Genomic DNA, 23,145 nt, shown 5'->3' with positions numbered 1-23,145 from the left:
TGCAGGTTCTCGCTGGGGTACAGCTCAGAGATGAATGGCTGCTTGATGGTAAAAACCACAACCCCTCTCTTTCATATGACAGCTCGCATATGCAGACAGACATCAAAAAGCAGCCAGAAAGAACAAAGAAGTTTATTAGCTATGATGCAGTAAAGATATCAAGAGGTACGATGTCTGTGCATATGGCCCAACAGTGCACACACTCCTAGCAAAACACACCAGTGAAATGCTGCAGCAAATGGTCCAACAGTCCGACAGTGGGGCCAAAAGGATGCAGCTGCCTCTTCTGGCAGCAAAGTCTCAGGCTGTGCAATTAAGTAACAGTCGTGACCCACTCCATCTGGGCCTTCTTAGGGGTCCCCTTCGGAACCATGACCAGATGACACACGGAACATCCAGATTCAACATCTGGCCTCCAGAACTTTGTGTTAAACAGGAACATGCAACATTCCCTCTTGAAGCACCAGTGCACAACGTGAGGAGCTGCAGAGAACTAACCTGTCCCCCAAGAAGCCTGAGGTAATGGGCCACATGGGAAACACAAAGTATTTTATAAATTCACATTTGTAACAGAATTAAGCACTCTATGCACAAAACTTAAAAGGTAATGTAACTACAGGTAAAGGCTTCAGCAGCCAAAGAAAAATTCTGAAAAGACTTTAACCCCTTCTGATGCTTTCAGAATTAAATTCCCTTTCTAGACAAAGCTGGTCTCCGTACTATGTGCTAAGGACATATGGAGCAGCAAAAAGAAAAAGAGGGAGGGAATAGCACCTTAGAAGATATTAAAACAGTAGGTTAAAATAACAACATTTTATATTCCTTCCATCCTTAAGAAGGCAGGTGTCCAAACATTGCTTTGTGCTGCTAGGAAGAGAAAAAGATGTAATCCAGTCCTCAGTGTAAGGGATGAAGAGGAGACTGACAGCAGCCTTATGACTGTGATGTGACCACGAACCCACGGAGCAGACTCAATTAGCAACTTATTCTCTTACCATGAAAGGCTCTCTTGTTCAGCATTTAAAAAGGAAGGGACTGGTTCAATTGGTTCAAATCATGCTCAGGTCTATGAAATAACACGACTAAGTATTCACACAGCACCATTTACCTAAAGCGACGAACACAGCATACTGGATTAATTCCCCTAACATGCCTGAAAGGAAATTACAAGAAAACCTAGCCAGACCAGGCTCCTCAGTTAACACAATGTGGCTCTAACTGGGTTCCCATAACACTGTCTTTTTCTCAGGGAAATAAAGACCCATAAAAACAATCTGCCTCACAATTAGATCTCTATCTCCAAATGGCCAAGATCTCAAATCATTTATTCTCCCTGCTCAAATTTGTTTCCTTTCCCTGTGTGGTGATAGACGGTCTTACCAGATTGGCCTCAGACAGCCAAACACATAACAAGTAGCCCAAGACTATGAGATTTAACCACTGCAGATATAACTGCTCATCCTGTCTTCATCTCATCTACTTCCTTATATAACCAGAGGTAAATCATCAAGTCTATTAACTAACCAGACTCTCTAATCTTTGGGCTACATTAGTAGAAGATGCCAGGCCAAATATTTATCATTTTCTTGAAGTCTTTACTGATGACTTCCAGAACTAATAACAACCCAAATTTTTTAAAAGACATCTTGGCAAAAATATACAAGTAATTTGTCTATAACATGTACATTGTATTGTGCTATCATGTGGGAACCTCCTGAGCGACCTAGTAAAGAATCACAGACTATTTTGTTGAAAAACCATGGTAGGAGAGCATAATGCTAGTCTCTTACAATTGAGAGGTGAGCTCTATCACTCTATGCCATTAATCTGTCCTGACATGTCACATGTATTTCTTAATGGTTTATGGAAAACCCCATGTAAGTTAAAATCTGAGATAGATTGCTGTAAGAAAATGGAGGAGGCTGACGTAAGGTACTGAAGAACACAAAGGGGAAGCATAGGTTACACACCACCTCACTTCCTTGTCTCAAATACTATGTAAAACCAGTTCGTAAGTATCTTAGTTCACTCATACATGACACACTTTAGAACTCAAAAGTTTTGAAGAATAACACAGGTTAAAAGATGATTTCACTGCAAGTAACTGGTAAAATAGCCTTCACATCCCCTCTGAGAACCTTTCTAAGAGTTTTTCTTGCCTCTGATCTAAAGAGTCAAGGAGGAAACCATACATCATCAGCTGTAAGAAAGTAAAGTAACAAATTTTGCCTAGGAAGACAAGAGAAAGGAATCCCTCCACTTCATCGTTGCTTTCCCTAATTGTAAACTGATGACACCTTAATACTTTAAAATCCTGATCAAGGCAGACCCCTGACTCCCAATCTTACCAATTCTACAGAAAAATTAGGGTTATATCCTCCAGGTCACCCAAACACAACTGATGGTGAGATGACCAAACCAGTGGTACAGGCTGTGTGCTGACCCACAGCCTAAGGTGCTCAGGTAGCAAAATACAAAGATACTCCTCCCAAATGTCTGGCCTTGCAGCACATCAGGAAACTCCAAGCCTCATTTCATTTAACAAACATATTTTGGCATGAGCAGTATGGCCAGCATTTAGAATTCTCCCTCAAAGAATTGGAACAAAATGTGTAATACATTCAAGAGTGAAGACAAAACAAAACGTATCTTTCTATTCAGGAAAAGAATTCCTTCAGTCAATTAGAGCATGAGCTACTAAAAGGGGTAGTTCTGAGTCTCTTCTGAGAGTTTTTGAACAGTTTATAAATACGAAAAGAGCATATTTTCAATAAATAAATGGTTCCTGAAGTCTTTACTGATAACTTCCAGAATCTTCCATCATGCTCTCCAGGCCAGCTCCACTTCTCAGAGAGGCTTCAGCTGCCAGTGGAATGGGATTATGTTCTGTTATTAGGTGACTCCTCACATCGTGAAGACTTTCATCAGTACATCTCTTCATAGTCTGAATCCTGGAAGAGAAAGAGCAGGAGCTGTGGTGTATGTATAAAGTACAATGCCACTCAGAATTCAGTGGAACTAGAGGCTGCTGGGCTAACTTCTGTTTTGAAACTCTAAGGGTTTCATTTTCCTTGGTGAATACTTTTTAAAACACACATGAAAAGGTGCCTGTCCACAGCAGAAGGTACAGGGTTGTGGCTAGGAGTTCGGGCCCAGAGTCAGTCTTGCTCTGAGTTCCAATCCCAGCTGCACATCGGGCTGGTTGTGTGACCTTGAGTAAAGTTATTTAGCTCCTCTAAGCCTCAGCTTCCTTCTCTGTAGAGCAGGAATAATAAAAATACTGATACCTCACAGAGTGGCTCTGAGCAATGAATGAGACCATGTGTGTAGACCACTTAGCACTGTGCCTGGAATTTTGTAAGCACCCATTCAAGATTTGTTACTATTACCATTATTCTTATTCATTTCTATTACTCATACCTGCATTTATTACTTCTAACCTCAAGTGGGCCATGGGTACCACCTGGCACACCACCTGTCTCTGGTCCATTCGCTCTCCTGTTCTCCCAGATGACTATTTCATACCTTCCCCTCTTCCCTCGGATCTCCAGCACTCTCTCCTCACTTCACCCTCAGCTGATGACCATGCTTTTTCCCACCGCTGGGAAAAGAACAGCAGGGAACTTGCACAAGCTCTCCTCGCCCTCTTTGCCCGCTCACCTGCATCAGAGCCCATCCACCTGGCCTTCTCTACTCTTAGGGATAGTCTCCCCACGTCTATCTAAGGTCAGCGTCTCCACTCGCGCTCCAGCAACCCTCCCCTCTCTCTCCTGCAGTACCAGCCGGCCTTTCATACTGGATCATTCCCACCAGCATACAAATGCGCTGACTGCTCCCACCTTCAAAAGAAAAGCAACTCCTGACACCCGCCTCGCTCTACCTCTTGCCCTATTTCTCTGCATCTCTGCAGGCAAACTCCTTGAAAGAGCTGTTTACACCCATACCCGGACACATCTCCCTGTATTCTTCCTTCACCTTATCCCCAGCAAGCTTTCCTTCCCGCCCCTCTGCTGAAGCTGATTTTGTTAAGATGCCCAGTGACCTCCACGTCACCAGATCATCCAACAATCGATTCTCAGTTCTCACTTCACTTGACTGGGCTCAGCAGCAATCGACAGAGTTAATCACTTTCTTTTCCATGCAACACTTTCTTTACTTGGCTCCCAGGATATTAAACGCTCCTGGTTTTCTGCCGCACTGGACATCCCTCTCAGCCCCTCATTCCTCTTCGGCTTTCCAATCCGTCCACCTTGGAGAGCTCCAGGGCTCAGTCCTTTGACCTCTCCTCTATCTTCACGTACTTCCTTGATGGAAACATCTCCAACAGCACACTCCTGGGGATACGCTCTCCCTGCTTCTCTCTACCAGGCTCTCCCTGCTAACGACTCCTAAATTTCTATCTCCAGTCTAGACCCCTCTTCTGGTGTCACGTCTTATAGCCAACTGCCTCCACCGCATCTCCACTTGGATGTGTGATAAGGATTACAAACTTAAAATATCCAAATTCAGCTCCTGATCTTCCTCCTAAAACCTTGCACAAATTAGAAAATGGCAACTCTACCAGTTGCTCATGTCAAGCAAAAACCCTGGAATTATCCCTGACTCCTCTCACTCTTTCACATATACATGAACCCTACCCATAAATCCTCGGGCTTATCTTCGCACCATCTCACCACGTCTGCCACTATCACCCCAGCTCAAACCAACAACATCTTCGCTCACCTCCATTACCACTAAAGTCTCCTAATTGGACTCTCAGACTCTATCACAGCCCCTTACCACCTGTTCTTAACACAACAGCCAAAATGATCCTAGTAAAGTCCTTCTCTTCCCAGAAACCTCCATTGAATTGCATTTCATTAAGAATAAATGTCTGATCATTCCAGTCATCTATGGTGTTCTGCAAGACATGGCATCATCTCTATGATATCAGTGAATGCTGTTCAATTCGTTCCTGCCACTCTGGCCTCCTTGCTATTCCCAGAACATGCCCCTTACGCCCCCTCCCCACAGTCCTGGTGCCTACCATTTCCTCTGCCTGGATTGCTCCTCCACAACAGCCACATGGCTTGCTATCTACTTCTTTCAGATGTTTGCTCAAATACCATGTCAGTGAGGGCATCCCCAGCCATCCTACTTAATATCATAACCCCTATCCGGTCATCCTATCTCTCTTTCCTATTTTATTTTTCTCTATAACATTAAGCACCATCTCCTATACTATATGTTTTACTTACTTTTAAAAGATTCAGTTGTTGTACCCCAATTTAAGAGACATTCTAGCTGTGTCTTCAAGGATGAGTTTTCCAGGTATGGGAAGGATGTTTAAGTTATTTGAAGGCAGACAATTCTGTCAGTGTTGTTCACTACTGTTTCCTAAGTCCCTAGAATTGTATCTGGCATGTGTCTGATGCTCAGAAAATAACTGTTGAATGAATTAATATCTGAAATGTGAGTAATAATCATATGGACATTAACTTACTTTTTATTGTCAAAATACTCAAACCCCAAAGGGTTGGTATCAGATCCTCCCCATTGGCACGATCAACCTTACCTCGTCCTACCCACTATACTCAAGTACACGAGATGACAGAGAGCACCGCGATGAGTGACCAGGCTACAGTCACCCAGCCAAGTGCTAAGCTCGGTGGTCAGCACAAGAGGTCTCAAGTCTAAACCCTGCCATGAAGGGTGTGCTTCACATTAGCTCATAAGTCGCTTTTGACCTGTTTCCAGCTGCACCACATCAGAGAGTCTTTCCTCCTCCTGGGAACCGGACACAGCCACCTACCAGTCACAGCAATTGCTCAAAGGGGGACGGATGACGGCCTTTTGAAATTTATATCAAAACTCATGCCTTCCAATGTGGGTATTTTGTACTGATAAGGCCACAATCACCTAAAGGGTCGTGCCCCTCTGATTCCCTGGAACCGAGTCACAGCAGGAAAGCTCCATCAGGGCTCAAGGGCCAGCCAGTCTCCTCCTGTGACCTCAGAGGCACAGGATACTCCTGCTTCAGGAGTTCTGTTAGTCGGCAGACAGCTCTACACAGTCCCCTTTCCTAGCCTAAGGAGCCCACTCTAAGCCTATGAGACAGAAAACAAAACAATGGTTAGAACTGGGAGGGTCCCCTGGGCCCAAATGCTCTGGGGGAAGACCCTGGCTCACAGCGTGCTGTGGCCCTGCTATCCCCTGAGGCAAAGGTTCCCCTTAGCGAGCAGGAACTGAGACCTGAGCGGTGAATGGAAGAAACCGTGGGCTTACCAGGCATTCGGCACAACGGACACAGAGCCTCGCCACACAGCCGCCCTCCTCCTCCTGGTCAGTGCTGTAGAAAGAGGACAAAGCGAATCTGAACAGTCACTGTCTTCAGTTCAGTGGTGCAGCTGAGAGCGCAGCACTAAAGTCAGATGGGTCTGGTTTTAAATTCCAGTCCTACCGCTCACTAGTAGGGTGACTTGGCAAATTACTTAAGCTCTGGAACCCATTGCCTCATCTATAATATGAAGATATTACAACTGGGCTTAAAGGATAGTGGTTAGGAGTAAATAAAAAATACACACATGCTTCACTGAAAAAAAAAAATACAAGCATGCAAAACACATACCACGGTCCTGACACATGATAAATGTTCAATAAATAGGAGCTAGTCACAGTAATTAACTTAGAAATGTCCTGAGCACCAACCATTTCTAAGGCATCGTGCTGAGCTAGGGATAAAGACACAAATAAAACATGGTCCCTTGAAGAGCTCACAATCCCAGGGGTTAGAGACCTGTTACAACTCAACAAGCATGTTACAATACGATGTGATAAATGTTTTAAGAGTTAAGGTCAAACTGCTGTGCCAGCAAAGAGGAGGATGACTAATACTCCCCAGAGACTCTGGGCAACTCAAGGAAACATTTCAGACGGGTCGTGGAGGATAAGGGAGAGTTTTCCAGGCAAAAAAGGGAGGAAGGAGGGAATTCCATGTGAGAGAAGAACATGTCAGGGGGAGAAAAAGATTGAATGAATGTTGCACGCTTAAAGAAGGAAATAGGCTCTCTGCAGCTGCTATGTGGAGCTAATGAGAAGAAACGGCAAGAAACAATGTGACTAAGGGTTAGATCATGAGGGGTCTTGTCAGACCATGCTCAGAAATAGACATTTTAGTATCTCTACCAAGAGTTCTTTACCTTTTGGGGGGGCCACAGATTCCTTACAAAGGGTACACTCTCTCCCATTAAGTAAATGCAGATGTGTGTGTGTGTGCACACAGAAAGCTTTAGACCCTCTCAAGGTAAGACTTTCCTCCCCAGGTTAAAAACTCTTGATATAAACAATGGAGAATCAACAGGGTTTTTATGTAGACTTTTGTTACCTTTTTTTTTTTTTTTAGTAGATTTGTTCTGAGGGAAAATACTGGATCATGCCTGCTCACTGGCAAGATGATGATTGATGAATGCCTTTGATAACCACAATCCAATCAGCCCCTTCAGAGCAGCTGCCAACCAAGACAAGCTCTCCTGCTTATGTAAATTGTTTCTGTGCTTCACAGCTATTCTTAGAGCCTCTCTCATTGCTCAGGCATTTTCTATCAGGAGACATCAGCTCAGCGCCAGAACAAGGAAAAGGGAGAAATAACTGGCTTGCTGAAATTTCCTGTTCAGTTTGAAGGAATGAGAATTCCACTTCAGAATCTTCTATCAGAACCATAGCCCTGCACAATCTGATTTCCAAAGCAGGAGACGAGGACCCTACTAGCAATCCCTCCATCTCCCTCTCCAAATTAATGTCGACAAGTTTCACTTTCAACCTTCCTTCTGGGACCCCTCAGCAGAATCACTCGGCCCAGAAGAAAGAAGGGTGTGCAGGCAGCGGTCTGGGCGCTACCCACAAAGCAGGGCTCTGAAGAGGAAATGAGTCTCCTGCTCAAGGCTCCAGCCGCACTTACTCATCGGAGACCTCAATAGACGACTTCTTGTAGCCAGACTTGCTCCTCTTCTTCAGCCCCACAGACTTCCTCCCCATCCTCACCAGCAGCAGAGCAACCACCACAGCTGAGGGAATAAAGACAAGGATGGAGAGAAGGGCCACGGAGGAGAGCAGGGTGCCAAAACCTGGAGGGGGAGAAAGAGGAGGTAAAAGAAAGGGACGCACGAACGTGTTACCTTTGACATGACGGGTTTTACATTTGGTTTTACAAATGCTCTTGCATTTCTTCTCATTGCAAAAGGAATAAACTCATTGTAGAAAAGGTAGAAAATACACAGAAGTAGAAAGAAGAATAAAAATGTACCCATAATCCCACTGCCTAGGATTAACACACTGGCTATCTGCCCATTCGATCTTTCTTAGAGTATGTGGCTACAGGCCTGCATATAGGGAGCAGGGCAGGTGTTTTTAGAAATATGGATCTTATATTATACACTATTTTTAACCTCCTTTCTTAGTTAATATATGATGTTCTCCATTTTATTAAAAATTTCTTCCAGACTTTTTTTTTAATGGTTGTCTGTCTATTCTACCATACTGAATAATTCATTAAATCAGTCTTCTGATGCTGGACATTCAAATTGTTTCCAATTCTTTGAATCCATAAGTTATATTATGATGATCATCCTTGTATATAAATCTCCATATTTAGTTCTATTTATGATAAAGCTTTAAAATGAAATTACTATATCAAAAGACATATACTCTTAAGGTATCTGATTCATACTACCAAAATATCTTCCAGAAAAACTATACTAATTTCTACTCCTGCCAGCAATGCAAATATGCCTAATCTTTGAAACCTATGAGTTATTGTTGGGAGGAAGGGAGGGAGGGAGAAAGAGAGACAGACAGATTTGAGAAACGATAAGGCATCTATAATGAACCATAATGCCCTTGTGTATCTCTTAAGTTTTTGGTTCATATCCAACTAAGGACTAAAATGATCACTCAATAGTCACCAGGAATAATGTAGGGGGAAAAAAGGCCAGTCCTCAACCTACTTTCTTCTGGTCTCACACTGCAAGAAAACTGCTGCTCTTTGCAACATAAAAGAAATGTGCTGCCTCCCACCATTAGAGGGGACATCCTCTCAAGACACAGGCAAGAGCGTTGTCTCATGACTGAGGATATGAACATATTAGGGAAACCAGAAAGACTACTGCACACAGATAACAACCCTCCATTTATTCAGGGTTTTGCTGCCCATTACCCAAGACCTTTGGTCACCTGAAGTTAAAATTTAAAAAAGATAATGGAGGAACTATGACAATATTTGAAGAAAAGCTTCAGTTTGCAAAATAAAGATTAAAAATCCATCTTAATAGGCAATTCAGAATGGCAGAATGTTCCAGAGACCAACTGGTTTACAAAGATAGGTAGCTTTGCTTACCAGTGATCTCTCCAGAGAGTCCCTGCAGAAGAAGGCTAGTGGCTGTGAACTTACCCCTTTCGGTGACCGTCAGCTCTGTCAAGGGAATATTATGGTGCACGTCTGGAGGATTCTTCACAGCACAGCTGAACGTCCCATTGTCCTTTATGGTAGGGTTGCTTATGCTTATGGAGGCATCCCCTTTATACACATCTCCAACCCAGGAAATTCGATCCCGAAATGTGCCTGCTGTGGTTGGGTACTGGAAAGACTGATAATGAAAAATCTAAGAAGGCAACACAATGAGGAAGAAGTTAATTAGAAGAGTGCAATGAAAATTTAAGCTAAGCAGGTCCAAATAAGATGCAATGTACAATTGGTTTTCTAATTTGGGGTCTTTTTTTTAGCTTTGTTCACCTCCATCCTGTAGATTAAAAGACAGGTGAACTTATAATAAAAAGATCGATGAATCCTGGATTCTTAACTCTTGAACCTTTTCTAAATTCTCCCTCAAGCTCTAAAGCAGTAGTTCTCAAGCAGGAGCAATTTTGACCCCCAGGAAACATTTGGCAATATCTGGAGATATTTTTGGTTGGCACAGTCAGGGAGAGTGCTACTGACATTGCTAAAATCCTCCAGTGCATACGACAGTCCCCCACGACAAAGGACTATCCAGTTCAAAATATCAACAGTGCCGAAGTTGAGAAAGCGTATTCCAAAGGAGCATCTAATACTTGCATAGTACTCTGTGGGCTGGAAATGATTTCTACACATTTACTCACTTGGCCCCATAACAACACTGAGCTACACACGGGGCAGGTATAATTATTCCAAATGTATAGAAAGGGAAACACAAGGCCAAGAACAAAAACTTAGTGAGTTACTCAAAGGCACACAGCTAGTAAGCTGGAAAGGGGAGGCTTTTGTTTATTCCCAAAATCACCAGGAAGGTATAATATAATCAAGCCTTTCTCAGGCTTTCTGTGTTGGCAATTAATAAAAACCCCAAACCAGATGAATTCAGTGAATGTATGTTGAATTAAAATGATGCCATTTCAGACTGGTGATCAAACACATCATCAAAAACACTCAATTATATCTGTGTACCTCTCTACCTCTCTCTCTTCCATTTTCTTTCTTTCTGCCTACTGGGAACTCCCCCTGTAGGAACCCAGGCACTAACAAACAACCATGGAATTGCCCAGTTTTGAACAGCAACTTCCCAGAGAAGAGACTGAATCACTTACTGGCTCACCTGTTCATGCATTTATTCAACAAGTATTTACTGCACACGTACTATGTGCTTTTATGGAATTTTCAGTGTAGCGGAAAATATATTTTTTTATTAAGGTATCACCAATATACACTCTTATGAAGGTTTCACAAGAAAAACAATGTGGTTATTTCATTCACCCTTATTATCAGGAAAATACAGATTTTAGGAATATATGTGCGATAAGTATTCCAAAGAGGAAGGTAAAGAATGCCTACTGCTAATTATCAGCAACAGTATGAAAGAGTTGGAAACTTCTTACTGACAAAACAAGGCCTGCTGTGTGTGTAGCTTCAGGATTAAGCCAACCTGTAAGTCCCAGGTTAAGTGAGTAATACTCAAATCCTGGCTGCTTAGTCTGATGGAATCCTGAGAGACCACGTCACTGTGACATCTTGTTATGTGACTTCAAAGGCCCACCAGCTCCAGCCTGGGTGAACCTGCCGACTCTCTGTCGGCCTCACAGAGGACAGCACCGCAGGACCATCGCGGTTTGCAGTTCAGGTTTCTGACAGAGACGATCCCCACTGCTCGCTCTGTCCTACTTTTGGCCCAGCAGGTAGAGCCAAATCAGGCCAGCCACGGCTTCCTGGCCACTCAACATCAAGTGAACTACTTTAAGTCTAGCGAAAAAGGGACCATGAAAGGAAGAAAAAAGAAGCCCGGCTTCATTCACTGAAGCCACCTACTTTGCTCCAAGCTACGTAGCAATCAACAATGGCTCGTATAACAAAATCCAGAACTTAATACATTAAAATCAAAGACAAGGTTTTCCATGGAAGGATAAACAATCAAGGATACTTTTAAAAGTACAATCTTTGCATACAGCTATGCCATTCAGCTTCTTGATAGCATCTATTCTGACCCAAGGATACTGCTGGGAGCATGAAGACAGGTTCTCTATAGCATTGCAATCTTCAATTAGACATCCACAATGGGATCTGAGCCATAAATGTGTTTTATATGTGTGCCTAAAGTATATTGCTTCTAATATTGCAAGGCCATCTGTCACCAACAGCATCTGTTATCAACACAAGGTGCCACCATTTCCTTCAAAGGGAGCCATATAAATCAAGGCAGACATTTATACACTGGAGGGAGAAGATGCCAAGACAAACTGCAGAGTACGATATACAAACAGATACACCCACTGAGACAACTTCAAACAAGAGGAAATGAGCGGCTTTTAACACGATATTTATGTTGGGGCCTATAGAATTTTTCTATCCAACAGTCCTGGAGGTACCTTTTCAATACAACAAATCTAAAAACAAAGCTATGAAACCATGCCAATCAACAACAACAAAGGGGAAACAAAAGCAAAACACATTTCCTCTGCGTTTCTGACAGGTTTTTTTCCTACTTACAAGATTTACATAGAAGAATAAACAGACCCTGTGACCAAATCACTGGCACACACAGTGGAAGCTCATCTTCTGTCCCAAGCTGGGAGGGTCTAAAGCGTGCCTGGGACTTGGAGTAAAAGGATTCCAGAGCTGTTGACCACACAAGACTCAAATTTCCATAAGAGTGTATATATATATATATATATGCTTACTGATTCTGTGCGGCTGCTCCTAGGAGGGCGGTAGGTCCAGTCTATGGTGAGTTTATCAGTGACAGAGAAAGTTGACTTGAAGGTGCATTTCAACTTGATCTTTTCTCCAACATAACCCCAGACATGAGCATCTGCTTTAATCTCCAAGGAGAGGACCATGTGAACACCTAAACAAAGCAAGCCCAGACATTTCAAATGTATTCACTTGGGCAGAATATACAGATGGTGAGTGAATAATATAGAGACACTATTGATCATTTTTAAGGCTCTCATGAAAAACAAACACAGCAATAATGTCTTCCCAGGCAGGCCCAACAGGACAAGGAGTGGATATCTGCATTAGTCAAAGGCAGTATTTTTGTCATTTCACAATATTAAATCACAGCATGGATGCCCGGGTCAAAATTTAAAATCTGATTATACCAGCGTTTTTCCAAATACAGAGCTGTGGTTAAATTAAGTACAAACAAGTGGGTCTGCCCAGAGCCGGCTGAAAGGCAATGCCATACACTCATGTCACACACGTACCCCGGGAAGGTAGCGGCTCTTGTGGTCCAAGGGACACACCCCAAGTACAGCACAGTTGTAAGCTGGAGCTACCACTGCCTCAACCAGCAGCAAAATGGGAGCAGGAAATAAGGATGGGGAATTTTTTTCAAAGAATTTTTGAAAAGTTTCCCAAGGTTCTATCTAGTTTCATTGTATTTTTTCCTTTAGTAAAGCTGGTTAATGAATCGCACATCCACTAAAATGGGGAGGAAAACAGAACAATTTAATGCATTCCAAAATGTAAATGGATCATTTTTTTTTTTTGAGAGGGCATCTCTCATATTTATTGATCAAATGGTTGTTAACAACAATAAAATTCTGTATAGGGGAGTCAATGCTCAATGCACAATCATTAATCCACCCCCAGCCTAATTCTCATCAGTCTCCAATCTTCTGAAGCATAATGAACAAGTTCTTACACGGTGAACAGTCCAAGGGCAGTCATCACAGAAACTTTCGGTTTTGATCACTCATTATGAACTATAGACAATCAGGTCAATTATGAATATTCGTTTGATTTTTATACTTGATTTATATGTGAATCCCACATTTCTCCCTTTATTATTATATTTTTTTTAATAAAATGCTGAAGTGGTAGGTAGATGCAAGATAAAGGTAGAAAACATAGGTTAGTTAAACGGATCATTTTTTAAACTCTCTAGAGACCAATCCTTTTCATAAACCACCTCATTTAGCCAACTCTGACATTCCATCCCCCCAAAAGAGCTGGCGCTTTGGCCAATCCCCTCTGCTGTCAGAGAGCAGTGACTAGAAATTCATCTTCCACTACGGAGCCATTTTAAAGGAAAGTCACCAACACTTTGTCTTTCCTGCTTCCTTCTCCACTGCAATAAGCCATGATTCTTCTAGAAAACCAGAGGCAACCAGAGCAGTGAGGTTTCAGAGGAGAGAAAACCCACATGCCACTCTGAAAACCAGCAGTCCCTCCCCTCCGGTAGGGGCAGGATGTAAATCCCAGCCCCATCACTTGCTGGCTTTGTGGTCTTAGCAAATTTTACTTCTTCAGTTCCTCAGCGGGGTGGAAATGATAATGAGTGCACTTTCCTTAGAAGATCACTGTGAGGAATCAGTGAGATAAGACGTGTACCCTGAGAAGCCCACTTAACCCAGAGTAGGTGCTCAATGCATGCAGATAGCTTCAGCATTAGTACCGCCCCCTCTTCAGTATTACTTACCCTCTCAACCTTTCCTATCACAGACACAGCAACGAGTCATCGATTCCGCTGCCCTTTCCTCCGCCTGCTTTGAATCATTTTTCTTGCTCCTCTCCTGTCAGTCTAGTCTGCTCACATTCCTGTTTGAAGGAGTAGCTCCAAGACTGAGCTCACAACTCTAATAAGAATCTGACCCATCCCAACGCTGAGGATTACTTCTGGTTCATCCATAGCACCTCTCTGATGCTGCCATGCTAAACTTGACCTTCTATGACTCTGCAGAGGCTGTTCCTCTGCCTGGAAAGCCTTCATCCCTCCACGCCTACTCTCTCCTAAGCCCTCACCTTACTCATCACTAGATCCAGTCCTGGAAACTGGAAGGTGGACATGAGTGATAATCCATACTCTCCCCATACCACATTCCTTCACCCTAAAACGTAAGGATAGTAGAGAGATTTAAAAGCATGGATTTACAATTAGACAGACCTGGACTCCAGTTCTAGCCCAGCTACTTTCTAGCTGTGAGACCTTGATGACAGTGACCGAACCTATTCCAGCTGCAATTTCCTCACCTGGTAAACAGGGACAACGAGACCTACTTTGTTGGGTCACTGTGAGGATCCAATGAGATAACACATAACAGGCTTAGCATCTGAAATAAAACCTTTCAATAAATATTAGCCATTATTATTAAAACGAATGCCACCAACATGCAGAAACCTTTAATAATTCTCTATCGGGCTATAGAACAAAATCCAAAGAGTGACAATCTGGCCCCAAACTTCTGCTACTCCATTCACCTACCCATTCCATCCCCTTCACCATGCCCAGAACATCCTGCCATTTCCCTAATTTATGTCCTTCCACGCCACTGAGCCTTCCTTTAAATATGTCTTAGTCTGAAAGGTTCCCCCCATTCCCACCAATCCTGCCTGTGTTATTCCCACCACACCAAATCCTCCCATGCTCACACCTTCAAAACCCAGCTCAAATGCCTGTCCCCTTTGTGATGCCCTCCCACATTCTCTGATGCAGTTCATTGCTCTTTCCTCAATGTTCTCATAACATTTAGTGCACAGCGCTATTCAAGCACACATACCATTGATTGCACTGAATTTGTAAAGAGTATTTCCTCCATTAAATGCAAGCATCCTGAGGGCAAAAATGCGGAGGGAGGACAGAGAGAGAGAGACTAAGAGAATTTTTGGAGAGGTCACCAAAAATTCTAGTACAGGAACAAAGTGTGCTCGGTAGACACCCACTCTCTTCCTATCCCCATTTTTACAGTATTTTCAACATCCTTACATCCCCACACTCCTCTTCCCATTGCGGCCATTCGGGAAAAGCTGAGCCCTAGATGACCACGCCGGAACTGTGGCTAGTGTACACTGAAGGGAGAAATCACACAATGACACAGATAGTTGCCGTAAGAAATTCATGGACTCTCCCCACCGATGAGCCCTTACCGAGCATGATGGCCCTTTAACTGGCCTTGGTCAGCAACTCTTTCTGATTCCTGTAACCAGTGCCCTTCTCTTTCATTCCTTATGCAACTTCCAAATTCCTTTCTCGGACGAAAACGTCTCCTCTTCCTTTTTTCAAGAAACCTGAGGCCATACACACCACCCAGCCATACACCTTCCTGTCCTTATTCCAGTCCTTATTCCAGTCTAAAAGGGTGTGGTGTCCCTTTTCCTATGCAAGGCCCCCTGCTTCTGCTCTGCTCTAGATCCCTCTCTAAATCCTGCTCCAGCAGGAAAACCCTCTTCCTTTCTGGAGGGGCTCTCTCTCCCTTTCGCCTATAAAAACACAGAAATCTTTCCCATCCTTAAAAATAAACAAAGAAATAGTGACAATCTTTCCTGACCCTTCAATACTAGTTACCAACTACTGCCCTCTTTCCTTTCCAAGCCAACTGTGTGAAAGAACAGTCTACACCTGACATCTCCATTTCCTCCTTCCCACTCACTTCTGGACCCCTACAGCACAATCTGGACTCTACTACCATTCCTGGTAAAGGGCATCATGTCTTAAAACTGCAAAATCCAAGGGATAAAAACTCTAATAGATACTTGTCTATCCTGATTTTACTGGATTGCTCTGAAGCAATGACTACCTGCTCTTTGACCTCCTCTACCCTGGGGCTTCCATGACAATACTCTCATTCATTCACTCATTCTTCAAACACCCTTATTGAGCATTTTTTGTACCACCCTCTGAGTTTAGGATTAAGTGTAAGCAAAATAAATATACTCCTTGTTTTTGGAGCTAAAAATACAGAAGCTCAATACATTAGTCAAATGATCAGAGACAAATGCATAATTATAAAAATGTGATAAATTCTATGAAAGAAAGACCCAAAGTATGGCTATGAGAACTGCACCTGTAACGGTAATGAAAGCTTCCCTGAAAACTACCTTTGAGTTGAGTTCTGAAGGAAGAGTACCAAGGGGAGGAGGACAGCATTCCAGACAAAGCACATAGGATATGCAAAGGTCCTGTGCCAAGAAGAAACACAGTAAATGAACCAAAAGGAAGGCAGCAGTGTGTATGGGGAGTAGGGTGGCAGGGAGAGAAGAATGAACAGGGATCACTTAGAACATTAGAGATTTGGGTCCTTATTCTTAGAGTAATGGGAAGCCATGGAAAATACTTAAATGTGGGACTGAATGAGAAGAGACATGATAAGTTTGCATCTTTAAAAGATCATTCTAGGGAAGACAATTAGGAGAAGCCACGTGTAAATATAAGGACATTACTTAGGAGGGGACTACAGCAGTCAAGTGAGAAACCAGGGAAGCTGAACTAAGTTGGTGGCAGTGGACAGGGAGAGAACTAGGAAGACAACAACGCTCACAAGGTAAAATCGGCAAGAATTGATGATAAATCGGATGTGGAATGTTGGGGAAAGAGAGGTGTCCACGATGACTCTGGTTTCTGACTTGCTGATACCAGTCACTGACACAGCGAAAGAAAAGCACCAGGCTTGGCGGGGAGTAACACGAATTTGATATGAGGTAAGTTTAAGGTGCCTGTGAGAAAGCCAATGTCAATGGGGCAGTTGGTTTAGGGCAGGAATCAGCCAACAATGGCCCATGGGCCAAATCTAGCCCACAATGCCTTTTTGTAAATAAAGTGTTATTAGAACACGGCCGCATTCATTCATTTACGTATTGTCTAAGGCTGCTTTTGTGCTACTCCAGCAGAACTGAGTAGTTGCAGTGGATACCATATGGCTCACAAAGCCTAAAATACTTATTCTCTGGCCCTTTACAAAGTTTGCCAAACCTGGTTTAGAGCAAATAATATGGATTGAAGTTATAAATCACAATCCCATTAGTCTCCATACAACCAACTCTCCACACGGATTGTGTTACATACACACACAAACTCCACATCTCTGACAGTTTCTATCAAATCTCTATCCAAGGCTCCTCTTTCCTACCTATCCCTTAAACACTGGTGTTCATTAGAGTTCCACCCCGAGCCCATGGTCCTTCATTTAACATGTTCTCCTTGGACAATATCCGTTTGTATACACTTAACAACACTAACAGGCTAATGGTCCCCCAACCTGTACTGCTAGCCATGACCTGCCTCTGAGAGTCTCACTGTTACCGGATATACCCACTTGGGTATCACCACCACAGGAGCTCAAGCTGAATGTAGTGAACTTTTGTTTGCTGTCCATTCAATATCCATTCCCCTCATCTGCTTTCCTAACAATACCCAGATTTTCTTGAATATCCACCCTTTACCACGCAGCCCCCGAGCTTGGGGGAAGATGGCTCCATTAGTCAGGGTCTAGGCAAGAAACAGAAAAGCACAACCATCTGAAATTTTGAAAAGTGTATGGGACACTTTTCAAAGGGACTTTTCTCAGGGTCAAGGAAGCCAACAAAGGCAGAAAGGCTTTACCGCCCCCAGGCCCCACGAGACAAACGGGGAGGAAACGGTGCTCCTGGGGCGTGGTAAGAGCTGGAACTGTGTGGGCCACCTGATGAAAGCTGTAGCCATAGAGGGACGCAGCCACTATAGACCAGGGCACTAAGACTGGGAGGGAGCAGGGAAGAAATACCAGGAAGTCTTTCTCTTCCTGCCTGCCAACCTCCTGCCAATGCCTCCCCAGACCAAACCTAACTGGAAGCCAGAGGGAGGGAGCCTGGGTGATGGTGATGTGGTCTAGAGTCGGCTTTCCAGGGAGTAGAAAAGCGCAGGGAAGGGAAGTGAATGGATCTGGTGGCAGAGGAGCAAGATAAGCAAAACTAGAAAATGACCCTACTCCCAGCCCTGGGGCATGACCGGTCTGGCCTAAACCAATCATTACACCCACAGGTGTGCTGGGAAATAGCTTTAAAAAAAAGGATTTGACAGTTCCTGTGGTGCAAATATTCCCACTCTGGGAATATCTGGCTATTTTCAAGCCACACTGGTAACATCTCCGAATGCCGAGTTAGGAAGAGATGTGCATAGCCAGCTCTAGAGAGCCGACAGGAGTTGGCTCCGGCACACCATCCTCCAGCCAGATACATGTTTGGGGTCAACATGTGATCCAACCTAACCCAAAGTAAAGTTTCAGAAAATCTGCTTGGAAAGTTATTTAATGCCTCCATGGCCTTGTTTCTGTTTCTCTCTACATCTAGAATTTCTCTCACTCCCTATCTCGAACTCTTCTTTCAAGATTTAACTTGGGTTGACACGTGCACGAAGCCTTCCCTGTATCTTCATGGCCCATTAAGGGCACCTCTTCGGAGCTTGCATGGTTTCTAGTGCATCTCTCCCTTAATACCAGATTCTAAGATTATCTGTTGACTTGTCTGTCTTCTCCAGTAGGCCCTGAGCTCATCAGAACAGAACCCAGCACCCCATGGCGGCTCTATTAATACCCACCTGAAACAAACTGACATAATTTCCTTTTTAAAAAACAAAACTGTAACAAAACAAGCACCAAAATTACAAGTTCTGAGCAAATTTTGGCTACTGAATTATAGTAAATACACCATTAATAAAGCTACCTACTACCAACTTCTTCCCTTGCTAATATACTTGAACTCCATATTCATGAACATGATTTTGCCACAAAGTTATCAGTCTGTATCAGAAACATAAGATTCATGGATGGACTAAACTGATCTACACAGCAGGAGGTTGGTTCCTCTTGGAGGAGAAAGGATAATGGCTGGAAGGAAGCACAGGAAGGTTTCTGGAGTACCAGTAACACTCTACGTCCCGATTTGGGTGCTAGTGAGGGTGCTGGTATGTCTGGTTTCTGAAAATTCAAGCTGTACACAGTTATGATAGGTGCACTTTCTCTACATATAGTATACTACAATTTTAAATGTTTTAGAATCAATGGATGCAAAATAATTTGTCTGCACTCAAAAAATACCAATTCAATGTTACATTCATTCAGAAATTTTCATCCTTGTCTTGTGTGGATAATTATCTTTTTACCCAAGTAAAAAAAGCATTCCTGCCAGGTAAAAGCAGCCACTATAGAAATACTTGAAATAATTAACAAAACTGTTTTAGTCTTGGAGGAAAATAAGAAAATCATATTTAAACATAAATAAGTTTACACATGGAAGAAATGAAAAAAACGACAAAACTCCCAAATTTGTACGCCCGATTTTCCAAAATATACATCTGTCAACCTTTGATTCATAAAATTGCACACTTAAACGGAAGAGAGAAAAGTGTAAAAGTCCTAGGTGGCCTATTGTTTCTAAATATCATTGATAACTGACATAGCAGGACCATATTTATCATTTACAGAGAATTCAAACAAGCTAACAATTTAATGGGTCCCATCTTTGAAGAGGAAAAGCAAAGTGACCCCTGTGTGAAACCAGAGTCTATCACCTAACAGATTCAAATCAAAAGTTAAAAAAAAAAAAACCTTGAAAACATGCTAAGTGAAAGAAGCTTGCCACAAAGGAACACATATTGTATGTTTCCATTTATGTGAAATGTCCAGAACTGACAAATTTGTAGCAACAGGAAATAGAGTGATGTTTGCCAGGAGCCAGGGGAAGGGGGGCATGGGGAATGACTGCTCATGGACATGGAGTTTCTCTTTTGGGTGATGAGAATGTTTTAGAGTTGACAGCGGTGATGCCTGCACAACTCAGTGAATATACTGAAACCACTCAGTTGTACTTTTAAATGGGCAGATTGTATGGCATGTGAATAATGTCTCAATAAAGCTGTTGTTTTTTTAAAGGCAAAAGATAAACCAACTCAACAAATACATACAGACCACAAAATCAACTTTTAATGTTTTAATTATTTAGTCTGCTGGATTTGATGGATGCTTTTTGATGTGAAATGATATCAAGTCTAAGAAACCACTCATCATTTCTAGAATTTTTTTCCTCAATAGTATATTTGAATATTTCTGTGTATGTGTGTGCGTGTGTGTGCGTGCGTGCGTGCGTGTGCGTGCGTGCGTGCGTGCGTGCGTGTGTGTGTGTGTGTTGAGAGCCAGAGATGAAATTGGAATTTTTTGGAGTGACAGGTCATCCTAATATTATATTGCAAAATAACTTAGCTGAAAAACTGGACACTTGGGATGACACAGACCGCTGGGAGGGATCAGGGAGTGTGCTGGAAACATGAATGTTAGTCATCAAATAATAGAAACTTCCTGGCCTTACCTGCTGAGATTCAGAACATCTGAAGTCTCTTAAGTTAAAAGTCCCTTTCAGAAAGAAAGTCCCATTTACCCACAGGGAAATTTTATGAAGTTAACAATTCACTCTAATGCTAGAGCTCTCCTAATGTATGATTTCTGGGTAAGACATACACACACACAAATCCAGGTAATAACTGCACCCTAGAATGAAGGTAATTAGGTTGTTTTGAAGTCTATGCAATTTGAAAACTGCCTAAAAGCAAAACTTAACTAAGTTTTAAGGATATGTCAGTGTGAATACCGTCCTCGTTAATAGATTAAAATATTAACAGAATTGATACAGCCATTCTTATATTTTATAAAATGTTACTAAAATGCTAAAGCAGTTTATTTTTCCTCAACAAAATGCACCTCTATTACACCAAAATCACAGCACATCCTTTCTGTGAGGAATAAACATTTTACATCATAAACCCTGACAATCACTTACAAAATATAAAATTACCAACAGTCATGGCTCTTTTTACCCCCCGAATTACAGTGGCAAACTACTGAACCCCAGAACTGCCCTTCCCCAGCCAGGATGTAAGGCCCACAAAACCACAGCCACCGACAGCTCATGACAAGACAGCCTCGGTACCCCTAAGCCTGAGCCCTCCACGAAGTGGGGCCATCGCCGCGAGGCAGCGCACAGTCACGCACGGTGGTCGGGCTCCCCAGGGTCAGGAAAGCACTGACAAGCGAGCACCTCCCACCGTGGGTGCTGATTACCAGAAAGGAACCTTCTCCCGACACCCTCCCACTTCCTTCCTTCTCAGAAGCGTCGTGGGGGCTTTTCTGAGACCCCCCAACCGGAACCGGAAAAACGACCATCTTCCAACCCTCCCCCCCGGCCGGAAGTGGGGGAACCCGGGGCGCACTCACCCTGGAAGAGCAGGATGCCCAGCAGTGGCCGCAGAGCGCAGCCACGGCCTCCAGCGGCTCCGCTTGGCTGCATCCCTACAGCTCTCCAGAAGTTTGCACACCTTGTTTTTGGCTCCCGGTAACAACACAGGTAACACCGGATGTGACGTAAGGGCAGGAGGCCGCGAGAACACAACTTGGCGATCCGAGGTTGCCATAGCAACATGGCTTGTTTCCAGAGCCCCACCTGGTCTTGTTGCCACTCTGACCAGCGAATTTTTAATTCCGAAGTAGTAGTTAATTCTTCACTTTTGCTTGCCGATGAAGTAAGCTACAGACTTTGGAGAAATTAGTTTATCCTTATGGAATGCTGCAGTACTAGTCTCCATCCTGCAATTCTATTCCAGAAGTCTTTTTTTACTCCCTACAGATCATTTTGAACGCTCCCAGAACAGGTTTCTATAAATTTAGAGTCAAAAGGGACCAAAGAGAACATACAGGATCGGTCAATCAATATATGTTAGGGCTTCGAGGCGAATTTGCCTCGTCTCGGCTGGTTGGAGGGTTTTAATTTTGTGTGTGTGTGTGTGGCTATTACGCGTCTAGCTCAGTACCTGCCTAAGTTGGGTGTTTACTGTCGACAATGACAATGATGAAATCACAGCATATAATAAAAGGGGAAAGGAACTGAGATTGGTTTATCTTTTGGTTGGAAAAATGAGACAGTAATGTATTCACAGTGCTTGAAGTGAAATGAAGAAACGGTGTCTCATTCTTCTGAGAAAGAGATGGAAGGGGTACCCTGCTTCAATCATTAGTCCATCTTTTCTCCTGGAATCCACATATTTGATGAAAGCAAGGAGGGAACCAAAGTATGCTTCACGTTTGGGGAAATATAAAACTTCTGATTTTTCAACTCCCATTCCTTTTACTTGACAGCTGATAGTTTTCTCTATTAAGAAGGTAATGTCAGAGTATCAAATGGAATAGATGGTACTGTTCCTTCAAAACAGTAAGTAGTTTGTTGTGCCCAGTTCCCAGGCATCCAAATAAGGCGTAAGTTCTGTGGCAATCCATATAGGTTTATCTATCTAGTAGAAAATAATTCTATCCTTTTTGACTTTCAGACTGCCTCTAAGAAAAATGTCCGTGAAGATAAAATATATACCCATCTGTTTTCTATTACTTAAAATGTAAAATTTTTAGGTTTTGTATATAAGCAAATTATATAATTGATAATTCTTTATTACTAAAGGCTATTTACATAAAGGCACAATAAAAAATAAATTACAATACAAAAGTTCTCTTTAGGAAGAAGACACTGAACAAGGCCGTATTAACCCTTAAGTATTTATCCAAGATACAGGTTACAAATATTGCTGCAAAGAATTTCCATGAGTTTTTAACTACTACTTCAATACATTTATGGAACATCACCCAGGCCATTTGTTTGAAAAAAAATATCCAGTTATATTTTCAAAGCTTGAATTATGAAGAAAAATAGAAAATGTGAATTAAAGGTAATACAGACTTTAAATCTCATTTTTAGTTTCAGAATTGGGTATTGAAACTTTACTTTTTTAGACGATATATTAGGCAAAATGAGACAGGTATGGAATGAATTTCACAATCAAGGTTAATATGTAAGTTATACCAATTGTTTTTTAAGTATTGGAAAAAATATCAAAGTTCAGCATGTTTCAA

General features: G+C 42.6%; 1 protein-coding gene across 2 annotated transcripts; it reads right to left on the bottom strand.

Moving 5' to 3' along the window:
• Positions 1 to 114: 114 nt before the first annotated feature.
• Positions 115 to 22,926, bottom strand: MPZL3 (myelin protein zero like 3). Of its 2 annotated transcripts, none has more exons than XM_036992678.2 (6): positions 21,463 to 22,926; positions 12,181 to 12,347; positions 9,425 to 9,635; positions 7,937 to 8,042; positions 6,265 to 6,328; positions 115 to 2,951 (listed from the first exon to the last, which is right to left on the bottom strand). In XM_036992678.2, exons 1-6 carry the CDS (start codon positions 21,665 to 21,667, stop codon positions 2,925 to 2,927), a joined length of 780 nt encoding a protein of 259 aa, XP_036848573.2. In that variant the 5' UTR covers positions 21,668 to 22,926; the 3' UTR covers positions 115 to 2,924. The 2 variants fall into 2 exon arrangements, with proteins under 2 accessions (XP_036848573.2, XP_017497827.2); XM_017642338.3 differs by having other exon boundaries at positions 7,937 to 8,102; positions 21,463 to 21,894.
• Positions 22,927 to 23,145: the final 219 nt, after the last annotated feature.

The sequence above is a fragment of the Manis javanica genome, chromosome 6, assembly GCF_040802235.1.
Source record: "Manis javanica isolate MJ-LG chromosome 6, MJ_LKY, whole genome shotgun sequence".
Classification (NCBI taxonomy): Eukaryota; Metazoa; Chordata; class Mammalia; order Pholidota; family Manidae; genus Manis; species Manis javanica.
The sequence above is the reverse complement of the archived record's forward strand: the minus strand, read 5'-3'. Positions and strand labels throughout refer to the sequence as shown.